The sequence below is a fragment of the Lissotriton helveticus genome, chromosome 5_1, assembly GCF_964261635.1.
Source record: "Lissotriton helveticus chromosome 5_1, aLisHel1.1, whole genome shotgun sequence".
NCBI classification, from domain to species: Eukaryota; Metazoa; Chordata; class Amphibia; order Caudata; family Salamandridae; genus Lissotriton; species Lissotriton helveticus.
Genome location: NC_136065.1, coordinates 1,968,085,396 through 1,968,104,747, shown reverse-complemented (window position 1 = coordinate 1,968,104,747; position 19,352 = coordinate 1,968,085,396). Strand labels below are relative to the sequence as shown.

The 19,352-nt window shown below is 48.3% G+C and overlaps 1 protein-coding gene across 1 annotated transcript in view; it reads right to left on the bottom strand.

The window, feature by feature from the left end:
* CDK12 (cyclin dependent kinase 12) overlaps positions 1-19,352 on the bottom strand; it is a 503,410-nt gene that overhangs the window by 281,155 nt on the left and 202,903 nt on the right. Inside the window, exons 6-7 of the mRNA XM_078645647.1 lie at positions 4,277-4,466; positions 4,076-4,132 (exon numbers count right to left, since the gene is read on the bottom strand). Coding sequence (XP_078501773.1) covers positions 4,076-4,132; positions 4,277-4,466 — 247 coding nt within the window. The remainder of the gene's footprint in view (positions 1-4,075; positions 4,133-4,276; positions 4,467-19,352) is intronic.

The window sequence follows — 19,352 nt, the reverse complement described above, 5'->3', positions numbered from 1 at the left end:
CACACAGGTTGTTATGAAAATAAACAGTCTATTTATTAATAACAACACCTCTGAACTCTTTATGAGGTCAGAGGGCTAAGCACATGACAATCTCTTACGAAAAATACTACAAGTCGCACAAAATTACAATGGTGCCCTAGGGGCACGACAAACCATATACTAAGTAAGTGGAATGTGAGAGTCGATAAAGAAAATGGAGCTGTCCAGAGGCTGTAGGATCGATGGGACCACGCTATACTAACTTCAGGTAAGTAATAGGAGGCCCACGGAACGCGTGTGCAGAGTGTGAACTCACACGCGAGATGCGTAACAACGTCTATGGGCAGTACAGTTCAAGTAAAAGGTAAGTACAGACAATTCTGACTAGTTAGGACTAAAACGACTGTGGAACTGGACACTAGGACAGTTAAACTACCCTTGAGTCCTATAATGCTCTCGTTACCTCACCCACAGGCTGCGGGTGCATAGGTGTCAAAGTGTGTCGGGTTCTCTCGTTGCAGTCTATGGAGCCTGGAAGAAAAGATGCTGCAGGCGACCAGGAGGAAGATGTCCGGTGCAATCCAAGGGTGGATTGTTGAAGAAGGAGACCTGAAAGCAGAGGGGACAATGTTCACAGTCGCTAGCCAGTGACTGGAGTGGAACCAGGAAGGAACCAGATGTCGACGTCGCGATCAGGTGAAGAGTGGACGCTTGACTCTGCAGCCACGTGGACCAGGAGGTGTCTTCGACGACCAGGATGGAGGCACGAGCTGTCCCACGCAGGCTCTCGCTGTCGGCGGTGTCGGATCCGGGATTGGACTCAACAGGCCTTGGCAAAGGCAACCCACGCGGTGAGTGAAGAAAGCGCCTGGTGCGGACTAGGAGAGTCCGGGGTGCCCCTCTTTTGGAAGGGAGCAAGGGCCAGTCTGGAGCAACCAGACCAGCAGTGAAAATTCAAAGGTTCGTCGTCTAGGAGGCCACTAGCCAGCCGGCAAGTGACCAGACAACGCGTCGAGCAGGAACCAAGCAGAAGGGCCCCACGAAGAACTCATGGATGCTGGAGGGCTGATCTTCGGTGCAGGGGCTGCTCGGGGCTGGGGCTTCTCAGACCCCAAAGCACTTGGTCGAATTTACCTCGGGAGTCGTGCTGGAAGCGAAGTGCAGGTTCGTTCAAGATGGCCGGTCCCACGTGTCTCGTCGCACCCACGGGTCTCAGCTTTGCTGTAGATGCAGGTAGAGGTCAGAGAGGTCTGGGAATCCGGGTCTCATCGGGCTCTGAAGTCTGGATCCTCGAGGGAAGACGACAAAGTGAAGCCGCTGGACGCTTGATGGTGCCTGCAGTTGCAGGGTGGACACTCCTTGTCCACAAGGGAGATTCTTCAGTCCTCTGTGGAGCAGAACGTCGAAGGCCAGAGTTTCTTCTTGATGAATAGTTCAGGATAATCTAATTTGGAATGGACAAGCTCCTACCTTTATTCTCCTAAAGGGGGCTGCACTACTGACTAGGTCCCTCCCCTGGGTGGGACCAGGAAGGGGGGTGGCTGCACCCCCTATCCTTTGTCCGGTTTCCCGCCAGAGCTGGGGCTGGGATGCCTCAGCAACTGGTTTGACCCGGTGTATGCACAGGGCACCTTGTGTGCCCCAGGCATGTCTCATTCCTTTCAGGCCTCCCTACCTCAATACACAAAATCCTGTCTGGGGTGGTGCTAGCACCTCCCAAGGCAGGAAACCCTTTGTCCAAGCCATCCTCGCTGGAAGGACTCCCAGCAGCAGGAGGTCAGACTTGTGTCTGTGGTGGCAGCATCCATTTTGTGATGCTGAGGTTCGAGTTAACTTTAACCGGGGTTCACAGTTACATACATGTTGTGTCGCTCTAGAAGGGTGGAATGCTACCCCCGTCGCCAGAATTGGCGAGGGGGTAGTATTCCAAATCGTATGACACCTTACTCGACATGTTTTGATAATGTTATACCAGAGTTAGCATTTAACCGCGAGGTTGATAATGCACTTAAGAGTATATGGTATAGCGTTATCATGGAACAGCTATTAGGACTTGGTTCCGCAAGCTGCAAACGGGCTCAGCTCATGCCTGAGCACCATCTCACATAATTCCAAGTACTCTGCCTTCAGGATTGATAAGGCCTTCCATAGGAGTGACTGATAGGAATATATGTGTCCATTTTAGGGTTAGATATAGATATACTATATCTACAGCAAAGGGTGTTTACACCACCTTGCCCCAGCTGTCGTGCAGCCAGTTGTGTCAGATTTAGATGGCCAGCCAGGGGTGGCATAATACATGCTTCAGCCCCTGGTAGGTCCTGGGTACACCTATGCCCTGGATACCTAAGGTATACTGTACAGGGACTGATAAGGTGACTCAGTATCCAATTAGATATGTACCTAGGGTACATGGAGTCCACTTTAACAGAGAGAGCAGGAAGCCTGGGGTCCTGAATAGCAGGATCGCAGGCCAACTAAGTCAAAAGCCAGCAAAACACCAGGCAAAAAGTTGGGGGCAACCATAGTCAGATATTCACCTTCCTACAATATGATCACACAGACTGAGTCCTATTGTGGAGTCAGTGATGTCAGCGGAGCCGCGCGCGATGCCTTGCTTCTGTGAAGTCGTCCACGTCGGCATGAGGAGCTACAAACGAATTTCCGAATGTTGCCGACGCAGGGGGATATTCACAAGGTGAGGAATCCACTGGCAGATGTATCCATCAGAAAGACTGGTCAGAAAACAGAACACCACCAGCAAAAAGTTGGGGTAACCATGAAAGCAGATCCTACTTTCCTACACACACATACTTTGCACTATTCTCAGAGAGAACATCATCCTCTCAAAGGAATCTTACCCTTTCATATAGCAATTATCCCACAGCGAACCCAGCCAGGCTATTATGAAACAAAAAGGATATGTGGATGAAACTTCAGCACCAATGCCCTCCAGACGAAAATGTGTGGGAATGAATTATTCCCAACCTAACCCGTGCCAGAGGAGCCCCTGAGCCTTTGTCCTGGCTTCCCTGAGAGGCCAGAAAAAAGGTGGTTTGCCCCTGAGCCTTTGTCCTGGCTTCCCTGAGAGGCCAGAAAAAAGGTGGTTTTCACATCTACTGTGTGGAGTTTAGTTTTACTAGCTGAAGGATGTCACCCAAACTCCACAACCCTTCTGAATACTCATAGTAGTCGCTAAGATCTTAGAGCTCGCCAGACGACCTCACAATAGAGCCAAACGCTAATGATCACATCATGTGACATTACAAAATAGAGGCAATTGAACTTTCAGGTGCCTAAAGAATACAATACAGATCACCGGCCCATTGTATTCCCCTACTCCAACCTTAAAAGGGGGAGAAAAAAGCATAATAAATCAGCCCAGTGAATTGCAGTGAAGACCAGGACGCCTGCTTATCGTTCTAAAGGCAAGTGATCTTGTAGTTTGAGAGGTGGGTTTTAGTGGTTTGCTATTTTTCTTGCCACTGGATTCTATTTTTAAGATTCCCTTGGGTACCAGGTTAGTACCCAGCTTAGTTCTGTATCCTTAGCAGCATTTCATCAGTCATCTGCTAAAAACTGCCGAGACCTGAACACTTATGAAGATCTTGGGTCAACCTGAAACTAGAGCCACAGGCTAAAAGTAGCAGGAGGGAAAACGCCCTAGGGAAATATGACATTTAGTGTCATACTAAACCAACCACTGAAGCACCTTTCTATCTCAGTTTTAATTGTTCGATTTACTTAACCCATTTCACGGGCTGTAGAAAGGCCTTCACTGCTGGCCCTCACTCTCCCGTAAAGTCAAGCGCCTCAAGGGAGTACCTTGATCTCCACAAAAGAGTTCACAGACACCCCACGGACTCTGGATTTTAGGATTCCGAAAACAGGTACAAATGATCATCTGCTACACCAGGACCAGTCACCGCACTGTCTTCCCAGCTCTTTGTGCCTCAGACACCCAAGAATGATTTTAAGTCACCTAATTGAGACATAGAACCTTTTACAAAAATAACATGCTATTGTACATGTATGTAAAATCAATCTCAAATACCTTAAGAACAATGCAGACAGGTAGTGATTTTGCCAGTCTTACCTTTCTTCAGAGCTGTACAATCTAGCCAGTCCAAAATCAGCCAGTTTAATTTGACCACTGAAAAGAAATACAGGGAATGCATTTGAGTGATGTTAGTCCTTCATCTAAGACAGTGATAGTGGTTTGTTTATAGCAATCCAAGTGCAACAAAAGCCTTGCAACATTAAGAAAACGAATTCCACATGTAAAGGGAGCAACTACCTGTTGTTTAACAATATGTTGGAACATTTGATATCACGATGAAGGAAATTCTTTTTGTGACAGTAGTCCAGGCCTTCGAGAAGCTGCTTCATGAAAGACTTAATGTGGTCCTCTGAAAAATGCACCAGCCCAGATTCTAGCAGGCCCATCAAATCGTGGTCCATATACTCAAACACAAGGTAAAAGGCGCCTAGAAAATAAAATAAAACATAACTAGAAGGATGGGAAAAGAACCAAATACTTCAAAATGTGGATAATATACACCAAAACATTTTAAGGAGGTTATCAAATTAAAAAAGAAAAAGCACAATGCACAACTACTCAGTTTCTGGACGGCTGGGTGCAAGACTTTATCACAGCGTGCATCATAGCTGCCAAGGTTTCAGATTGCTTGTGTAATATTTTCACAATCCCAGTGTAATTATGAGTGACATTCTAAGACTAAGAGGGACACTTTGGGAGCATAATCAATCAATTAATAAAAGGGAAACAAACAGAAAATATAGCCATTTGAGCAACATAAAAACTCTAAGGAGATCATGTGGGACCCCTAAGTATCTGGATTCTGGACCTTGTTTTATCGATGTATTTCTACACCTGGTAAAATTCCAGATGACTCTAGTAAGAGGATGTAGGTGGCACAGTGTAACACTCACCAACTATACCCGATCTAAAGGAGAGCAAATAATGCCCCTCTCAGAATTGCTCTGCCCAACTGAGCCCCGCCCCCAAACCAGAGAACTCTCGCTGCAGTTTATCACCAGCCCACAGGAGGTGCTAAATGAAAGATTAATGGCCCATTGTTGGACTTGGAACAGGGGATGACATGAGGAAAAGGACCAGTTATTAGCAGGTCAATGTGTTAGTCCTCATTTCTAGGAAAATATCTTGTAATGCCTGATGTCAGAACTGTGATACCAGCAAAATTGAGACTACATGCTTCTATGCCCCTCATGTATCCCAGTAACAAACAAGCACTTGCAATGGAATATGACTCGCATTCACTCGCGTTTCAGCTATGGGCATTGTAAATGACAATGCCTTTTATTTAGGTTTTAAAAACCAAAACATAAATCAAAGGCATTGTCATTTACAATGCCAATAGCTCAAAGTCGCGTGAATGCGAGACCTATTGCATTGCAAATGCTTGTTGTGATTAGGCAGGTCTTACTTGTAGACACTACTCACAGAAAACGTTATGGGAAATAAGGTCTGGATATTCAAATGGGACGCTCATCTAACAGCGATAACACAAACACTCATGGAAAATATCAGTGTGAATGAAGCCCTAAATCTCGCGCAACATCATGGCAAAATAAATCCAGGATGCTTGCTGAGTTTATTAGTCGGTGCCTTAGAAAGATCCTCATGCAATAATGTTTCATAGTGTAGTTTAACAGCAGCGCACGACGCGGCGTCAGAGCACTGATATAATAAAGTAGGTCAAGCAATGAAGTCACACAGTTGTTTCACCACAAGAAGCGTAGCAAGACGCATACACGAAATGCCTCATGAGAACAAGCATCATATCGCCCCCCCGCCCCCCCCCCTTTCCGACGCACATTATCACGCAGGGCACCAATGGCTCGGGGTCCCGGCTAAAAGGCGCCCTGCTGAGCCCATCCACGCGATTAAACGGCTCTACAATTGTATGGAAATAATCAGCCCCAGCTCGTTTTTGTCAGATCTGACAAGAAAGACAAATGAAACCACCAAGAATATTTTTAACACAGAAACTTAAGTCTCTGCACAGTCAGGTGTACTATTTTAGCACAGGTTTTTCAAAGAGAGACATCAGCTAGAGTTAAAACGATCCAGGAAGACCACATATTGTTTATCGGTGTACAGCATCGTTAAAAACCATCAATTGTCAAAGGCTTCATTCAAGCTTGTTGCCATGGCTGATGCCCCATTCATCTCATGTTGTCCACAACACCAGATGAAAGATGGATAAGTTACTTACCTGTAATCCTAGTTCTCTTCCAGGGGTATCCTAATCAAAGTCGTAAGCACTGAATATTCCCGCCCATGTGCAGGACCCCGGAAACAATATAAAAATATATATGGAAAAACATATCTAGCTCCACATATATGTATGTACATATATCATTTTTTCTCACACCAATGCAGCCCCAAAACTGAGGCTAAACAATGTAATCACTCATACATGCACTGAAATTAGCAAGGAAATAAAAAACACATTAGGTCCAATAGCCCTTGAACTTTGTGTTGTAATAATTAAAAACATTCATACATCCTGAAAATTGCTAAGAAATAGACATTGTTAGCCACAGGCTGCATTGAAAAGCAATAACAGAAAATGAAAGCATTTTCAACAAAAACTGGCACCGTGCCTTTAACCGCTTGCGCGCTACCGCGTTTTCCCGCTGTACGCGGGAAATTCAAAAATGGCTTGTTTATGACAAAGCCAGCTCGTCATCCGCGCAGCGCAGGTAACGCTGATGACGAGCTGGATTTGTCATCAGCGCCGAAGGGGTTAAGGCAGCCATGACCCCAGGCTTCCCATCATGCCTCAGGGGTGACAGGTCAGTTGCTCTTTGCATAACCCTGAAGTCAGGGCTCAACCATAAGTCAGAAACGCACAAATCTCATTTACCTGGGGAGGCAGGTGGGTTGCTTATGACTTTGATGAGGATACCCCTGGAAGAGAAGCACAAGTTACTTACCTTCGGTAACGATATATCTGTAAGAAACAGTAGTTAGTATTAGATTCCTTACCTTAGAATATCCCCAGGCGTCAGACTGGATCTGGAAACGTTTGCGTAGCAGTACACTTGCGCGTCGGTAGGAGTCGTCTGCAGCTCCGCGTCAGTCGTCGGCGTAGGGATGACGTCGCCGGAGTACTTAGACGGCGCCCTCGCGCGCTGACGTCAGTTCTTATACACAGCTTTTCCGCGCCAGAAATGCAGAGCCATGATAAAAACCAACACTGGTGCCATGAAACTAGGGCCCTGAAAGGGAATGACCTTAACCCTAGATATCGGTTCGCAGAACGGGGAGGATGTGTGGGGCGGTAAGGAATCTAATACTAACTACTGTTTCTTACAGATATATCGTTAACGAAGGTAAGTAACTTGTGCATCTGAAAGAAACATGTTAGTATTAGATTCCTTACCTTAAAATGTTGTAAACGGATCTAGGATCCTAATTAAATATTCCAGATTCATGCCCTTATGTGGTTATAACAAATAATATCCTTATAAAGGCATAAGAATCTCATCCATATTTAGTCATAGCCAATGCAGTCCAAATACGGCAAGGCTACTCCCTTAGACTCCTAGAAAGTACAACGCATTCTTTAAACAAACCAAGCCTCCAGCAGCCCGGGAATTCCCCCTGCTTTTGTTTTGATTTGTGCAAGAACTCCTGGAGTCCTGAAAGAACTGTCAGTTCTTAGTGACATCCTATGTCCAACCTTACGTCAAACTCGACACCTTTATTTATTTGTAGGTTTATAACGCGCTCGAATCAACTCCCGAAGGAGTATCTCTGCGCCTGTGACCTAGAGAGCGCTATCAGCAAGTCCAGAAGGAAATGATTTATGACTGAAACAAAAAGGTCTTAAGTTGTTTCCTGAAACTCAAATGTTCTGTACATTTCCTAAGTGGCAGGGGTAATCCATTCCACAGGGTGGGACAGACTACGGACAAAGCCCTGCCACCCTGTCTTACTTTCTTGGTAACTGGCACTGTTAAGAGCAGCTGGTTACTGTAGGAGAGTGGGGTCTGCAATCCTATGGTCACCCCAGATTTTTGCTTTTTGCTTCACTGATTTACGACTTTCCCTGGCTGTGGGCCTGCTAATCAGACCCACAGCCTAGCTGTTCTCTCTCTAAATTACAACCATGTACCTTAGGTGCATTTTACCAATTGGTACTGGGCCACCTTATCAGTCCCTGTACAGCATACCTTAGGTATCCAGGGCATAGGTGTACCCAGGGCCTACCAGGGGCTGAAGCATGTATTATGCCACCCCTGGCTGGCCATTTATTTATTTATTTATTTTTTGACATTTATAGAGCGCAGCGAATACCCTAGGGCGTCTTGGCGCTAAAACTAAAACTGACACAACTGGCTGCATGACAGCTGGGGCAAGGTGATGTAATGAATATGCTACTTACCAGTATGCATCTGTTCTTGGCATGTAGGGCTGCTAACATTCATATCTTATGCATAGATCGCCGCCTAGTGTTGGGTCCGGATGATTGCACATTGTTGTCCTGGAAGAGTCTTCGAAGTATCACGAGATAGGTGGCTCCACCCCTGGACTACAGTGCGCATGGGCATCGACTCCATCCCCAGATTGTTTTTAGCCATTGTGGCAGAGATGGAGTGAAATAGTGTAAAGGATGTCCATGCTAATGATGAATATAGAGAGAGTATCTGCAGCCGCTACAGGCACCGGGGAGGAGGGCGGGCGATATGAATGTTAGCAGCCCTACATGCCAAGAACAGATGCATACTGGTAAGTAGCATATTCAGTTCGAGGCATGTGGGCTGCTAAATTCATATCTTATGCATAGAATACACAGCAGTCCCTCCATTAAGGGCGGTTGCCCGTGCCAGCTGCAGAAGCTTGAAAAAGTGTCTTGAGAACAGCCTGTCCTACAGCTGCTTGCTGTTTTGAATGCACATCTACACAGTAATGTTTGGTAAATGTGTGTGGTGTAGACCATGTGGCTGCTCTACAAATGTCTTCTAAGGGAATGTTCCCCAGGAAAGCCATGGAGGCCCCCAATTTGCGTGTGGAGTGCGCCCTTGGGGGTATTGTTAAAGTACGTTTAGCCTTTTGATTACAGATTTGAATGCACTTAACAATCCATCTGGCTATTCCTGCTTTGGAAATGGGGTTGCCTTTGTGCTGTGCTGAGAAGGCAACAAAAAGTTGTTGTGTCTTTCCAAAGTGTTGTGTTCTGTCAATGTAGTACATTAGCGCCCTCCTAACGCCTAATATATGAAGCATTCTTTCTGCTACTGTTAGTGGGTTTTGGAAGAATGCAGGCAGGTCAATAGTTTGGTTGATCTGAAACTGTGACACCACCTTAGGAAGGAATTTGGGGTTAGTGCGGAGCACTACCCTGTTGGAATGTATCTGGATGAATGGCTCTTGGATTGTGAGCGCCTGCAGCTCACTTACACGTCTGAGCGATGTGATAGCAATGAGAAAAGCCACTTTCCATGTGAGAAACTGAATCTCGCAGGAGTGCAGTGGCTCAAAAGGTGGGCCCATCAGCCTAGTGAGGACCACATTGAGGTTCCACACTGGAGCTGGTGATGTTCTTGGAGGAATGACTCGCTTCAGTCCTTCTAGGAAGGCTTTAATGGCAGGCACCCTGAAAAGAGAGGTGTTGCCTATTCTGGAGATAAGCCGCTATGGCGGATAAATGTATCCGAATGGAAGCGTACGCTAGATTGCATTTGTAAAGATGAAACAAATAGCAGATGATGTTAGGAATGGATGCATCCAGCGGGTTGATATTGTTGTCTGTACAGTACATGACAAACCGCTTCCATTTTGCTGCATAGCAAGCTCGGGTAGTGGGCTTTCTTGCCTCCCGGATGATGTCCATGCATTCTGGAGGCAGGTTGAGGTAGCCAAATTCTAAGACTTCAGGAGCCAGATCGCCAGATTGAGCTGTCGCGGATCTGGATGCTGAATGTCGCCATGGTTCTGCGTCAAGAGCCTGGATGTGAGATGCAGCCTTTGATGCGGTACCACGGAAAGTTCTAGAAACGTGGTGTACCATGGTTGGCGTGCCCATGTTGGAGCAACCAGGATGAGAGTCATCGAGTGTTGCTTTAGCTTTCTTGCCACCAGCGGAATGAGAGGCGCTGGGGGAAAAGCGTACGCAAATTTGCCTGACCAGTTCATCCATATCGCATTCCCTTGCGATTCCGGGTGAGGGAACCTGGCGGCAAAGCTTTGGCATTTTGCGTTTTCCCTTGTGGCAAACAGGTCTATCTCTGGATGACCCCACTGCTGGAAGTACGGGTGGAGTACTGATGGATGTATCTCCCACTCGTGCATTTGATGGCTGTATCTGCTGAGCAGATCCGCCATCAGATTGTCCTTTCCTGGGAGGTGTTCCGCCATGAGGAAAATGTTCCTCTGAATGGCCCACTTCCACATGCTCTGAGCCAGATGAGACAGTTGTGGTGAGTGAGTACCTCCCTGCTTTTGGATGTAGTACATGGCTGTCATGTTGTCCGTCCGGATCAACACGACTTTGTTGCACAAATGTACTTTGAAGGACTTTATCGCCATGAAGATTGCCATCAATTCCAGGTAGTTGATGTGCAACTTCTGCTGCTGGGTGGACCACAGTCCCTGCACAGTGTAGTGGAGCACATGACCTCCCCACCCTTGGAGAGATGTGTGAGAAGTTGGCCTGATATATAATGTTCACTATTCTAGTGAGCACTCTGTATCAGTCCAAACAACCCTTATTGATGATTGGTTGTAAGTCAACCTTATAGACCAGCTATCCTAGTAGCATGGATACGAGCAGTCTAAGGCTAAGACTCTAGAGGGCGTGTTAAGCCAGCTGTTTTACCATCACATTACCCCTTGAACACGAAGTGAAAGGACACCACACAAGTTGTTATCAAAAATAAAGTATATTTATTTATAACAAGACTACCCTGGCTCTTTATGAGATCGACAATCGGAATATATCGAGGACGGTACCCGAATACATCAGGAGATCACCCAGCGCATAGCATCCAGGGTCCGAACACCCTAGCAGTCAATCATCAGAGCAGACCACACGGTAACGCACAGAAGAAGTCTTAGACCAGTAATAGGTCCAAAATTATCTATAGCCGAAATGCAGACCCATGAAAGAGAATGAGGCAGCAGTTGTGGTGGAGTCGACAGGCACTCTAAAGTAGACAATATAAACCATCCCCGCTGAATCCAGCAAACATACAGGAAGCTACCCTGCTCTGCAGCAAACGAGACTGATAGACGGAGACATACAGCACAAAATAAGCACTAGACAAGACACACGGATCTGGGTCCTCGGCCTCCGCACAGAAGTAATCAAAATATATCTATTAGATGCCGTTTGCTCCTATAATCAAGCCACATTAACTATAGTAAAGAACAAGGCAGATTTCCTGAGGAAGGCGACGGCCGAAACGCGTTGAAGGAATTAATTCTGCGTTTACATTAAGTTTCTTATAATGATTATGTGGTTATTTTAAAAAAAAGCGATTATTTATGTGATAATTTCTTAATGTTTTGTATATGACAATGTCCTTGGCAAACAAAAAAAGTATATATATATGAGCAAAAGTATAATAAGGTAAAAAAACGTAAAAAAACAGGAACTGATAATACTCTAAAAATAAAACAAAATAAATGACATCAACTATAATTACATGAGTGAAGAATGATTTATTGTAAAACACATGTCTAAATTACTCTCAGATTAATAATACACTAAACCCGGTGTGCACTTTCCCTTCTAAAAAACAAATTCACCTTGCCAGGGTTCATCCTATTAGGCAGGGGCCCCATTTTTTTCCAAACATGAGACAGGGAGCTAAGCACACAACAAAACTCTTAAAGAATTACTGAAAGTCGCACAATTTACACAAATGCCCGAGGGGCACGAAAAACCATATACACAAGAAGTGGAATGCGAAGTTACTAGCAGGTAAGTAATACTTTTCTAGACTGTAGAAACGCTAGGCCTACAATGCTGACCCCTTAGATTAGAAGCAGGAGGCCTAGGGACGCCGTGTGCAGAGTGGGAACTCTCACGCGTAATGCGGGAACAAGTCTATGGATACTAGCACTTCACAAAGTTACTGTTCTCAGGCGAACCCGACTAGGTGGGTCGAAAACAAGGGTGGATCCGAACACTTAGGGTGTTGGACTATGCTGGAGCACCGGAGTACTCAGTTTACCTAGCCCAGGGGCTGCGGCTGCATAGGGTTCAAGTTGCGTCGGAAACCCTCGTTGAAGATCCAGGAGCCTGAAGAAAGAAGTTGCTGGCAGGCGGCCAGTGAAGGAGTTCGTGGTGATCCAAGCCTGGATCAGGGAAGAAGAAACCTGTAAGCAGAGGGGACCAAGTTCTGAATCACTAGCCAGTGATTTAGGAGGGCACCAGGATGGCACCGGACGAAGTCACCTCAGCCAGGTGAGTGGGCGCTGCTGGGCTCTGCAGTCTCTCGGACCAGGAGGCGTTGTCGGCGACCAGGATGGAGGTGCGAGCTGTCCCACGAATGTACTTGCTGTCGACGTCGCTGGACCCAGGATTGGGCAACAAGTCTTGGCAAATGCAAGGCCCACGCGGTGGACCTAAATGGCGTCTTGAGTGGACCAGGAGGGTCCAGGGTACTTCTCTGAAGGAGGGAAGCAAGGGCCAGTCTGGAGCAACCAGACCAGCGGTGTTTGTCGTCGTGGAGCGTCGTGAGGGGGCCACTAGCCAACGGGCAAGTGATCTGGACAACGCGGTGGGCAGCCAAGAGCAGAAGGGCCCCACACAGATCTCGTGGATGCAGGGGGGCTGAACTTCGGTGCTGGAGCTGCTCAGGGTTGGGGCTTCTCTTACCCCAAAGCACTCAGTAGAGGGTCACTCGGTGGTCGTGCTGGACAAGCGTCGTGCAGTTCTGAAGATCGCCGGTCCCTCGAGGTCTCGTCGCACCCACGGATCACAGCTGGGCTGATGATGTAGGTTGAGGTCAGAGGTGCCAGGGAAGCCGGTTCTAGTCGTGCTGGAGCAGTCTTGATCCGGAGGAGAGACTGGCAACAAACTGCGATGCTTGGTTGGTGCCTACTGCTGCAGGGTGACTACTCCTTAGTCACAAGGGAGAAATCTTGGGAAGAGTCTTGAGTTCTTCGTGTAGAAGGTCGGTTCAGGATTCAAAGATTGATCTAATTTGGAAGGGGGCCAGTTCCTACCTTTATCCTGCAAAAAGGGGCTGGCACGCGACTAAGTCCTGCCCTATGGGTGGGACTAGGAGGGGGGTGGTTACACCCCTCTCCTTTGGCGGGCTTTCCCCAGATCAGGGGCTGGAGTGCCCCTGGAACTGGTTCCAGCCGGCCTATGCACAGTGAGCACCGGGGTGCCACTTGCAGTCACCTTCCTCTAAAGCCCTGCCTACCTAGGATACACAAAATCCTGTCTGGGACGGTGCTGGCACCGCCCCTGGCAGGAAACCCTTTGTCCTTGCCTCCTGGGCTGGGAGGACTCCCAGCAGCAGGAGGGCAGACTTGTGTCTCGGTGGCAGCATCCATTTTGTGGAGCTAAGGCTCTGTCTAACTTTAACTGGGGTTACAGGTTACATCCATGTCGTGTCCCTCTAGAAGGATGGAATGCTAACCCCGTCTCCAGAATTGGCGAGGGGTTAGTATTCCAATTCGTATGACACCTTACTCGACATGTTTTGATAAAGCGATACCAGAGTTGGCACATAACCGCGAGGATTATAATGCACTTAAGAGTATATGGTATGCGATATCATGGAAACGGCTAAGGGATGGATCCCGAAAGCCGCAGACAGGCTCAGCTCATGCCAGAGCACTATCTCACACGATTCCAGGCACTCTGCCTTCAGGATTGTCAAGGCCTGCCATAGGAGTGACTGATAGGAGATCTGTGTCCATTTAGGTTTAGATATAGGAATACTATATCTACAGCAGAGGGTGAGTACACCACTCTGCCCCAGCTGTCAAGCAGCCAGTTGTGTCTGATTTAGTCAGCCCAGGGGTGGCATAATACATGCTGCAGCCCCTGGGAGACTTCTGGGTGCACCTCAGCCCTGGGTACAGGGACTTGGAGGGCCCAGTGCCAATTCAGTACCTGGGTACAATTTGGAGTAGAGAGAACAGCTAGGCTGTGGGTCTGATTAGCAGACCCACAGCCAGGGAAAGTCGTAAACCAGTGAAGCAAAAAGCAAAAATCTGGGTGATCATAGGATTGCAGACCCTACTCTCCTACATGATGCGTCCGTTGTTAGGATTATCTGTGGCACTGGCTCTTGGAACGGTCGTCCCTTGCAAAGGTTGTGTGGATTCCACCAATGCAGAGAGTTGTATGCCCGACCGGTCACCAACACTAGGTCTGTCAGCTGTCCCCCGAGCCTGTGTCCACTGATTTGCGAAGCATTCTTGGAGCGGGCGCATGTGCAACCTCGCGTGCGGGACTATGAAGATGCAGGAGGCCATCATGCCTATCAACTGCATGAACACTCTCGCTGGCAGGGAGTGTTGCGGTCTGAACTTTTGGATCGGCGACTGAATGCTGTTGATTCTGACTGGGTTTGGCTGAGCCATAGCAGTCAGGGTGTTTATTGTCGCGCCCAGATACTGCCGCACATGGTTTGGTTGAAGGTGCGACTTCGGGTAGTTTAGCGAGAACCCCAGGCTGTGAAGGAGTTGAATAGTGTGGGACATGTCCGCGGCGCACTGTTGTTCCGACTTTGCTTGAACAAGCCAGTCGTCTAGGTACAGGTAGACATGTATGTTCTGTCTCCTGAGGTGCGCCGCCACTGTCGCCAGACACTTTGTAAACACTCTGGGGGCAGTAGTCACCCCGAAGGGTAGGACTTTGAACTGATAGTGCCTGTTTTGAATGGTAAACCTGAGGTATTTTCTGTGGGATGGGTGGAGTGGGATGTGGAAATAAGCATCCTTGAGGTCCAAGGTTGCTAGGAAGTCCCCTTGATTGAGCAGGGGAAGGATTTGTTGCAGTGTTAGCATGTGAAAGTGTTCTGACCGTATGTACATGTTAAGGGGGCGTAGATCCAGAATAGGTCTGAGGGATCCGTCCTTTTTTGGGATGAGGAAGTACAGGGAATAGACCCCTGTGCCTTCCTCTTCCACTGGTACGAGCTCAATTGCGCCTTTTTGCAGCATCACCAGTACTTCCTGCTGCAATAAGTGCAAGTGCTCTGCCGACATAGGACGGTGTCTTGGGGGGATGTTGGGAGGAGTGGATGTTAACTCCAAACAGTAACCGTACTGGATAAGTTTTCTCACCCACCTGTCTGTGGTGATGGACGTCCAGACTGGCAGGAACTGCTGGAGTCTCCCCCCCGACAGGTGTTGTATGGTCGGGGGGCAGTGACAGAGAGTCACTGTTTGTTGGCGGCAGAGGAACGGGAGTTGTTGTTCCCTCTGCCTCTGCCCTTGGCACTGTTACCTCTGTAACCCCCTCTATCCTGCTTGGGGTACGAGGATTGCGCACCACCCTTTGTGAATTGTGTTTGTTGACCCAAGTGTCCTCTGGTAACACCACGTGCTCCTGAGCGACGAAAAGTGCTTCCCCTGAATTGTTGTGACTGAAGCGCCCCCATGGACTTAGCAGTCTCGTTGTCCTTTTTAATCTTTTCAAGGGTGGTGTCTACATCTGGAACAAACAGTCTGTCAGGATTGACGGGCTGGTTGAGGATTGTAGTTTGAATGTCAGGCTTAAATCCAGATATACGAAGCCAAGCTTGTCGCCTTAACATGACGCTAGTGTTAATTCCCCTAGCCGCTGTATCTGCCACATCAAGTGCACACTTTATTGCAGCGTTTGAGATAAGCTTTCCCTCTTGTATGAGCATTTCGGCTGCTTCCTTAAACTCATCAGGTAGGTGTTGAAGGAGCTGTTCTAGGGTGTCGTAATGCGCCCTATCGTATCGTGCCAATAGTGCCTGTGTGTTTGCTATACGCCATACATTGGCAGCTTGCGCAGCCACCCTTTTGCCGGATGCCTCAAGCACTTTCGACTCCTTGTCTGGGGGAGGAGCTTCACCCGTTGTTTGGGAGTTTGCCCTCTTGCGGGCATTGGCGACCACCAACGAGTCCAGAGGCAACTGTCCCCGAATATAGGCATGATCTCCAGGTGCTGGCCTGTATTTTTTCTCGATACGTGGGTTCACCACTCTTGCCCTGGTAGGTTCCTTAAAGATCTCCGGGGCATGTTTAAGGACACCTTTGAGCATAGGAAGTATTTTAACGGTTCTTTCAGAGACAGAGAAAGTGTCGAACAAAAAACCTTCCTCCACCGGGTCAGCATGCATGTCCACATCATGATTTTCTGCTGCCCGTTCTATTAAAGCATTAAATGCTGCAGAATCCTCTGTTGGAGATGTACGTGTCCCAAAACCTTGTGGATCTTGTACCACCTGATGTCCACCTTGGTCCCCAGTGTCGTCATATGAGTCCTGCAGAACATCAGGGTCATTGTCAACTGGGAAATTGTATTGGTCATCTTGTCCATCATCCTCTCCTCCTGATTGGGTGGGTGAAGGAGATGGACTTCTTGGTGGTGGCAGAATAGGTTCAACAAGGGCAGGAATGTCCTGTTCCGGCCTCTTCTTCTTTAGTGGAATAACATAGGATTTCAGTGGTTGGGAAGTGATTTTCCTCTTGTAGAGGGTCAATTTCCCTGTTTGGGCATCGATGTAATGCTCAGAATGGTCTTCTGAGGCTTGATGTTGATCCGAGCGTCCCTTTTGCATCGAAGGATCCGACGTGTTAGCGATTTTCGGCACCGATCTTGGTGCAAATGCTTTTGGTGCCACCCTAGGTGGCAAAGTGTAGAGAAGCTTGGTCGAGGTCTTTGGAGGCGGTGCCGTTGACGACAAAGTCTTCTCCCGAATACGTTTGAGGGAGTCGGTCACCTGCTTTGTGAAGGAGGCAGAGGGTTTGGTAACCGACGGCCGATGTTCGGTGGCGTCGGACTCTCCCGGTGTGGTCGAGATTTGCCTCGACGAATCTTCGGCTGCAACGTGTCGCGGCTTCGTTGGAGTCGTTGGCGCCGACGCCGTTGCTGCCGTAGTGCCTGCGGCCTTCGGGCCGTGGCTTTTAGTCGACTTTGATTCGACTGCGCGTTTACTTGACGGCGCCGTAGGGGCGTCCGAAGGCGTGTCAACAGACTTAGACGTCCGTGCCGGAACAACTGTGCATGACACTTGATGGACGGCCGTCTTAGAGGATGGTTCCTTCCGCACCTTTTGCGACGCTGTCGACTCGACAGCCTTCTTCGACTTCGGTGGGCCTGAGGGCGACGGAGCCGATGAAGGAGCAGGCTTCGATACTTTTTGTTGGACGTCGGCCATTTTAGGTTTGGTCGATTCCGAAGGTTTCGGTTTCGATTTTGGCTGGACGTCGGCCATCTTTGGTGCCGTCGGATCCGAAGGTTTCGGTTTCGATATCTGAGATGGCGGCTCAGCTTGAGTGTCCGTGGCCGGGCCAGAAGGCGGGGCCGGGGATAGCGGTGCAGGGTCGTGGGTAAGGCCGAGTGGCGATCCCGTGACCTGAGCCTCAATAATGTAGACTTCGGGGCATAGCTCTTCCTCTGAGCTATCTTCCGCGGCCCCATAAACTTCTTAGTCGTCCCCTACCTCCTCGACGTATTCAAGGTCGTGGCCCTGTCCCTCGACATGTTCCTCGGGATCGGCTTGGACCTCCGTCGACGGTGGTGAAATCTGGAGATGATGGCTGCCGCCTTCTTCCGCGGGGTCGTCGAATATGTCGTCGGGTGCCGGCGCCGCTCGCTGGGCCTCGAGGCGCGCCGCGCGCCGATGCTTGAGCGTCTTCTTGGACCTGAACTTAGAGCAGGCCATGCAGTTTTCTTCGTTGTGGTCCGGAGATAGGCATTTATTACAGACCGGATGCACATCGATGTGTGGATATTTGGATCCACAGACGGGGCAGAACTTGAACGGGCTCCGCTCCATGTTAAGTTCGTCGGGTCTTGCTGCGACGAGAGGGCCTCGATCGAAGAGTTACTTGACTCCGTAGATGTCCGGCTCAGAGAGTCGGACGACGCTCGAGACCGTAAGCAAACAATACCGACGCAGGTAACGAAGGCCTTTTGGCCTTAAGAACAAGGTTGTTTTCGGTTCCGACACGGAGACGTCGAAACCACATCCGAACCCAATGGCGGAAAAAAACAATCTGGGGATGGAGTCGATGCCCATGCGCACTGTAGTCCAGGGGAGGAGCCACCTATCTCGTGATACTTCGAAGACTCTTCCAGGACAACAATGTGCAATCATCCGGACCCAACACTAGGCGGCGATCTATGCATAAGATATGAATTTAGCAGCCCACATGCCTCGAACACACCCTTTGCTGTAGATATAGTATACCTATATCTAACCCTAAAATGGACACATATTCCCATCAGTCACTCCTATGGCAGGCCTTATCAATCCTGAAGGCAGAGTGCTTGGAATTATGTGAGATGGTGCTCTGGCATGAGCTGAGCCCGTCTGCAGCTTGCGGTTTCAAGTCCTAATAGCTGTTCCATGATAACGCTATACCATATACTTTTAAGTGCATTATCAACCTCGCGGTTAAATGCTAACTCTGGTATAACATTATCAAAACATGTCGAGTAAGGTGTCATACGAATTGGACTACTACCCCCTCGCTAATTCCGGCGACGGGGGTAGCATTACACCCTTCTAGAGGGGCACGACATGTATGTAACTGTGAACCTAGGTTAAAGTTAACTCGAGCCTTGTGTGAGAAGTTGGCCTGATATGCAGTGCTCACTATTCTAGTGATCACTATGTATCAGCCCAAACAACCCTTATTGATGATTGGTTGTAAGTCAACCTTATAGACCAGCTATCCTAGTAGCATGGATACGAGCAGTCTAAGGCTAAGACTCTAGAGGGCGTGTTAAGCCAGCTGTTTTACCATCACATTACCCCTTGAACACCCAGTGAAAGGACACCACACAAGTTGTTATGAAAATAAACAGTGTATTTATTTATAACAAGACTACCCTGGCTCTTTATGAGACAGGGAGCTAAGCACAACAACAAAACTCTTACGAAAATACTTAAGTTAGCACAGTATATACAAATGCCCGAGGGGCACGGAAAACAATATACTCTCAAAGTGGAATGCGAAATTACTAGCAGGTAAGTACAGTACTAATAGGCTTTGGAATCGCTTGGACTTGACTATAGAATCGTTAGATTACTTCTAGGAGGTCCAGGGGACTCGGGTGCAGAGTGTGCACTCTCACGCGGGATGCGGGACAAAGTCTATGATAGCTAGTAAAGTTAAAGTTAGTGTTCACGGGCGAACCCGACCTGGT